The 7,144-nt window shown below is 40.8% G+C and overlaps 1 protein-coding gene across 1 annotated transcript in view; it reads right to left on the bottom strand.

The window, feature by feature from the left end:
* Nucleotides 1-6,773, bottom strand: part of LOC119427544 (probable E3 ubiquitin-protein ligase HERC1) — a 125,399-nt gene extending 118,626 nt beyond the window's left edge. The window contains exon 1 of the mRNA XM_037695181.1: nucleotides 6,707-6,773. Within this exon, the coding sequence (XP_037551109.1) occupies nucleotides 6,707-6,773 (67 nt within the window). The remainder of the gene's footprint in view (nucleotides 1-6,706) is intronic.
* Nucleotides 6,774-7,144: the final 371 nt, after the last annotated feature.

Raw genomic sequence — 7,144 nt, 5'->3', positions numbered from 1 at the left:
ATAAAATTGGTCTGGGTCTGCAATATCCCAGAGGCAGGAGAAGAAAAATGGGTGAATGTATCTGTAAACAAATGTTATATAAGAGAAAACTAATGATTCTCCCTCTATCTGTAAGCAGTACTTCTTGCCTCCACAGCTTGATGTTTCCTTGGTCTTTGCTAAATGAACGCCCGGGACCGCCCAGAGGACAACATGAGAAGCTGGTGACAGGTGCCAGTCAGATGGGAGTGCAGGCTGTTTGGGCATCACGTGCCTTGTTGCAGATGGACAACGCCTCATCAGCAACACCAGGACGTGTCTTGGAGGAGGATCAGGTGTTCACGTTTGGTTGAAAGGATGCAAGGAAGATCTGAGTGCAAAGTAACTTCACATGTTTGAAACACAAAAAGCTGCCTGATAGGGCACGACAGTTGTGCCCTATGTACGAGTGTCGGGCATGCTAAACCAGATGAAAGAGAAAAAAAAGAACGAAGTTTGATTTTACTGCCAATTAAGGAGGAGGAGGAGACGTGCTTCGTTGGCAGTTACCCAAGTTGGAGTCTGGATGCCATCAGTTGTCATGACCCAAGAAGAAATGGTCAAAATACTGATAAAATAAATAAACTGGCAGCTGAAGATGTGGGGGAGCATAGAAGAAGTGCTCTCCAACATAATTGAAGCTTTGAACTTGTTTTCCTGTGTACCTTGCAATTTTTCCATGCACAGCAGCAGAAGGAGCGCTTCCAGAGGGTGGTGACCACATCGAATCATGATTGAGTGGAGGAGAGTATGGAACATTTCTAGTTCCTACTGGGTAATTTTGAAACCTGAATTGACAAAATGTAATGAAGGCAACCACAGTTATGCAAATATCACATTTTGCCTTTAATAAATGTACAAGGACACTGGTTATTAAAAATACAGGGTGAGTGGTTTGAGCCACTGACAAATCTCACATATTGATTGATTGATTGATTGATTGATTGATTTTTATTGTCAATTCTGCATATGTACAGGACATACATAGAAATTGAAATTGCGTTACACTCCTACTCAAATTGCAGCAAACAACAACATTAGCAAAAATAAACTAACACAACTAGTTATATAAAAAAAATATAAAAAAATATAAAAGTGAACAGCAGCAGGACCTCTGATGCAACGTGCTCAATAGTGACTAACAGGAGACAAAGGGACGCTGACTGAAGACAATAACATGATGAGAGGTAGATAATGGATGTGCAAGGCCAGAGTAAACAATAGTGCAATATAAAGTATAAACCTGAGAAACTTAGTAAAGTGAAGGTGTGCATACCGGTTCTATATAGAGTCACAGTTATGTACTGATGAGGTGATTAAGTGGAAATGACAATACCAGAATTACCAGAATAAACAGGACGAGTTGATCATAACAGTAGTGCAAAATATAATGCAATAAACAGTAGAGTGAGCTTGTAGGCTGTTAAAGTGACCGATTCATGAACTATTCATACTATATGACATGCAATTATGTGAGACAGCTGATAAAGGAGTGATATGTATGCTGAAATTAGGTCATGTTAACCCATGTTTAACCAGAGACAAGGTATTGTGTGATTGGACTCATGAACTAGGCTAGAGAACTAGTTTGATAGCAACAATAAAAAGTCATTCTCAATTACCTGAGGTGCCTTTCTCTGGATGTGTGCATGGTGTACATCTGTGGACTTGGAACAACCAGACTTATCAATTAACTAATTATAGTTCCACCACTCGACTAACAGAGGTACAATGGCAAACTTTGCACGTACCCTGGCGAGTCTCCCTAGACCGTTTCAAAATGTGCATTGAAATGGGTCTACAGAGCTGAAACGAATGATTGAATCTCAAAAGTCTAAACGTGTCTGATCTAACAGTGTCCACCTGCATGGCTCAAAGAAAGGTTTTTACATGTGGCTAAACTAATAGTGTAGACGTTGGCTCACCATTGGTGGGATATATTCGCAGGAATATTATCTACGGCGCAAAATATATGCAGTATCTCTTTTGCTTGTTTAGTGAAAAGAAGAATAACTATTTTGATCTATGTATCTCTGTATTAACTTTGTGTATTTTGGAAACTTGTTTTTATATTAGGAGGGTTTAAAAAAAAAGAATTAATCAGGGAATTTACTATACAGCTTGGTACATGGTTTGGTAGGGAAAAAACTATAATCACACTCGAACCTGAACACCTACCAGATGTTTTGATTTACAATGATCGTGTCAGTGGGAATGTAATAAATGAAACGTTCCAGGGGTTTGAAACTCGTCTGAATTTTCTTAACTTTGTGAGTGAGTTTATTCAGGATAAAGTTATGAGGTTATTCCCAGAACAATTTCAATTTCAGGAGAGTGATTTTCAAAATTAAAGAGTTGTATTATGTTTTACATGCCATAAAGGCAAAGGGTGGAATGAAAGTTGCCTTTATGCCTATTCAAACATATATTTTGTCAAAATTAAAGAGTTGTATTATGTTTTACATGCCATAAAGGCAAAGGGTGGAATGAAAGTTGCCTTTATGGCTATTCAAACATATATTTTGTGTGTTACTTATCAGAATTAAATGTCTAAATTGCCATAAAAGGCAAGGGTGGAATGATATAGGAATGATTATTTTGATGCTTTTATGTCAATTTATACTTATACTCACTTTATATGCAGCTTATCTGTCCAAAGTCAGGTCTGTGCTGCAGATGTGTTTTGGAGTAATTAAAAGTGAGCCTCCAGGGGATGCTCTGACCATGGATCTGGCCCATCTTAATGGTTACAGTGACCCAGAGTTTGATGTAGACAGGTCTTTCATCCACCCACGACTTTGGGTTTGAAGGACATGTTTTTATGAGCCATCGCTCTGTTGCACAGACTGCTTTGATGATGGAAAACATGTTTTAATGAGATACCGACTTTCTGTCTGTCCGCCTGACAACCATCAAAACTTGTTTTTCACTGCTCTCACGCGATACGGTCAGGGAGGGGTATATAGGAGGTGTGACAGGCAAGGAGAGTCAGAAGCCTGCTGCGGACCACGCGTGAGGTGCCCAGCTCAGTAATTTGATGTGATTTACCTGTCATCGGGTCGAAAGGCTTCCCGACTAAGTGTCAACGGTGAGGGGACTTTCATATCAATTTGTGTGTTAAGAGTGTACGAGTGTACATGTTTTTTGCTTGGCTGTTTTTCTGTGGCAGATTAATAAAATGACACTATTATTCTAGCAGGACAGTCTACTTGTGTTTCATTTTCCTCTCATGTGAATATCCGGTGCCGACCGTTCACGACCCCTGTTAAACTAATTTCATAAAACATTTTGGCGACGAGGATGGGATATTATTAAAATAAATAAATAATTCTGAACGGCTGCACCATGTTCAAACGAAAGGAAAAAAAAAAGTGTTAAGTTGATGCAAGTGCATCTGGACAAAGAGTCCACAAGAGGTTGTGCCAGGTTGGGAGAGTTATCCAACTTTGTTTGGCTTTGTGTTTAAGAGGTGAGGGGGACGCCCCAAGCCTTTGTGTGAGAGTTTAAAAACAGAAAAAAGTTGATTCAGACGCCTGAGGAGGCGTGAGGGGAACAGAGAAAAAGTTGTACCGGGATGGGAAGAAGTCCCATCCCAGTTGTTAGTGTTGTGTTTGAGAGGTGGGAAGAAGCCCATCCTAGTTGTTAAAACAATTTTTCTGAAAGCAGATAGTCCGGGTGATGTTTTGACCACTTTGCAGGCAATAGAGGTCAGAAAGATGGCACCAGTGACAGGGCTTCAGCGTCATATGAGGATGTGTGCGGTAGCCTGGGGAAAAAACTGCATGAGAAAAGTCAGAAAACACAATCACAGGCTCAACGGAGCAAACAATAATGTGAGGACCGCCTGCTTGTTGAATGAACGGCACATACAGTTGCTCGGCGCTCAGTTTGGGAGAATGAGCAGGGTAGTTGAGGGGGCGGTGGAGCAGGTGTACCGGTTGAAGCGAGGAAAATTCAAGAGAAAGAAAGCGCCGGTGTCTGGTTTGCAGCGCCGAATGTGGGTTTGTGCGACTGCATGGAAAAAGTGTGTGGAGGAAGTTCAGGAGAAAGATAAGCGGTGGTTGCAACAGAGGCAGTTGTTGTCTGATGCACAGACAGAGTGCATGCTTCAGAAACAGCACGTGCAGCTGTTGACGGTACAGTTAAATCACATGACAAAAGTAGCCGAGGGTGCAGTCGGGCAAATATGCAGGCTTAAAAGGGAAAAAATTAGAAAGAAGAAGCGTGATGTTTCGCCGGAGCGAGTCGGAGCTTATGTTGCAAGGTTGGATGACGGATGGGATCCGTCGAGTTGGGACGGTGGCATCTGGGGAGACAAGGAGGTTGTTTACTTGTCTAAAATAGCACAACCCACAGATGCTCAAGTATCTAGGCTGTTGGATAAAGGTGGAGGTCAGGTAATGAATTCAGCGCATCGAGTCAGAGCTTTGCAAGACTCGAGACCGTCGTTTGAAGTTTGTGTAGAGACAGCCCGACAGATAGCATCGGATTGGTCTGATTTACAGGGGCATTGGGTGACCCTAGGGGAGTGCGAGCAGAGATTGGTTCGGCTGTGTGTGAGGAATGTGCTCGCTGTGCGTTGGGTTGTAGATTATCATCTACATGTTTTTTCAAGGACTGATGTTCAAAGCAGAGTGTTGGATTGGAACACAGGGCTGAAAACCGTGAAAAAAACATTTAGTCAATCCATGGGTCGTGGGCCGAGAAGGGACAGCCGGAAAAAACATGCAGGAACCTACCCGTTCTGCTTTCTGGAGGGCATTAATACAGGCAGGAGTGCCTGCAGCTGAGATGGATGATGTGTCAGCAGAAGAGCTGAGGGCTGGAAGCCATTATTTGGATTAAAGGGCCAAAAGTAGGGTCCAGAAGTTGACATCAACCTTCTGAAAGCAGATATTGTCAACATGGAACATCAAAGGTCCAGAATTAGAGAGCAAAGATTTTGACGTTAAATTAAAAAGCCCCAAACTTGAAGGTGATATTGATTTTAAAATGCCAAAGGTCAAAGGAGAAATTAAGACATCTGATGTTGCCATTAAAGGCCCAAACATTGACATTTTGGGCCACTAAGGATGAATTAAAATGCCTAAAGTCAAGATGGTTTAAGGGGAAAAGGGTGGATTTGAAATGTCTAATAAATATGTCATCAGAGCACTTAAAGGGGATGTGTTAAGCTGGCTGCTTTGAAGGAAGTGCATCATATGTTGTTTATAAATGGTTTACCTGCAGCTATAGTTTTGACAGCATCTAAAACAACTCAAAGTATCTAAAAATATCTGAGAAAAAAAAAGAATTCACCATCTTGTTTTGCAAATGTTTCACATTTAAAGTGAAAGTTCAGCTCTTTTCAAGAGGGGTTCTGTGGAAAAAGTTAACACCTCAGTTTGGAAAAACTGATGAGCTAAATATTCTGAGTGGGGCCAAGACTAGAAGAAGGACTTCTTTTTAATAAATAAAAGTTAACTGTTGACACTTTTTGCATGAAGTGGTTATGTATGAAGAATTGTTTGATTAGTTGTAGATACATATTCAGGTGTGTTGGTGACTCATCCTTGTAAATATGCAAATCAGACATCTACTTTAAAATGTCTTAGTATGATGAAATAATTTTATGGGGTTCCCCTTCAGATACAAACAGATAATGGGACCCATTTTACTGGAAAACAGGTGAAAGACTGGTCAGCTGAAAAACATGTTGAATGGATTTATCATATTTCCTTATCATCCACGAGCTGCTGGGCTGATTGAGAGAATGAATGAACTGTTAAAAAAAAAATGCTGAGAAAATTAAATGAAAAACATGATTTGACAAACTGGAAAGTAAATTTGTTGCAGGCTGTGTTTCAATTGAATAACAGACCCATTGTACCAGGCACCACTCCTTTAAATTGATGTGGAAAATTGATAACAGAGCAGAGCTGCCTGTCAGAGCAACTCCTAGATCTGCTGGACTAGATCTGAGGACTCTAGAGCCAGTGATATTGATTTCAGGTCAAATTCAAGTTATAAAATTGGTCTGGGTCTGCAATATCCCAGAGGCAGGAGAAGAAAAATGGGTGAATGTATCTGTAAACAAATGTTATATAAGAGAAAACTAATGATTCTCCCTCTATCTGTAAGCAGTACTTCTTGCCTCCACAGCTTGATGTTTCCTTGGTCTTTGCTAAATGAACGCCCGGGACCGCCCAGAGGACAACATGAGAAGCTGGTGACAGGTGCCAGTCAGATGGGAGTGCAGGCTGTTTGGGCATCACGTGCCTTGTTGCAGATGGACAACGCCTCATCAGCAACACCAGGACGTGTCTTGGAGGAGGATCAGGTGTTCACGTTTGGTTGAAAGGATGCAAGGAAGATCTGAGTGCAAAGTAACTTCACATGTTTGAAACACAAAAAGCTGCCTGATAGGGCACGACAGTTGTGCCCTATGTACGAGTGTCGGGCATGCTAAACCAGATGAAAGAGAAAAAAAAGAACGAAGTTTGATTTTACTGCCAATTAAGGAGGAGGAGGAGACGTGCTTCGTTGGCAGTTACCCAAGTTGGAGTCTGGATGCCATCAGTTGTCATGACCCAAGAAGAAATGGTCAAAATACTGATAAAATAAATAAACTGGCAGCTGAAGATGTGGGGGAGCATAGAAGAAGTGCTCTCCAACATAATTGAAGCTTTGAACTTGTTTTCCTGTGTACCTTGCAATTTTTCCATGCACAGCAGCAGAAGGAGCGCTTCCAGAGGGTGGTGACCACATCGAATCATGATTGAGTGGAGGAGAGTATGGAACATTTCTAGTTCCTACTGGGTAATTTTGAAACCTGAATTGACAAAATGTAATGAAGGCAACCACAGTTATGCAAATATCACATTTTGCCTTTAATAAATGTACAAGGACACTGGTTATTAAAAATACAGGGTGAGTGGTTTGAGCCACTGACAAATCTCACATATTGATTGATTGATTGATTGATTGATTGATTTTTATTGTCAATTCTGCATATGTACAGGACATACATAGAAATTGAAATTGCGTTACACTCCTACTCAAATTGCAGCAAACAACAACATTAGCAAAAATAAACTAACACAACTAGTTATATAAAAAAAAATATAAAAAAATATAAAAGTGAACA

The sequence above is a fragment of the Nematolebias whitei genome, chromosome 2 (genome assembly GCF_014905685.2).
Source record: "Nematolebias whitei isolate Nwh7 chromosome 2, NemWhi1, whole genome shotgun sequence".
NCBI classification, from domain to species: Eukaryota; Metazoa; Chordata; class Actinopteri; order Cyprinodontiformes; family Rivulidae; genus Nematolebias; species Nematolebias whitei.
This window is presented reverse-complemented; position numbering and strand designations above follow the sequence as displayed.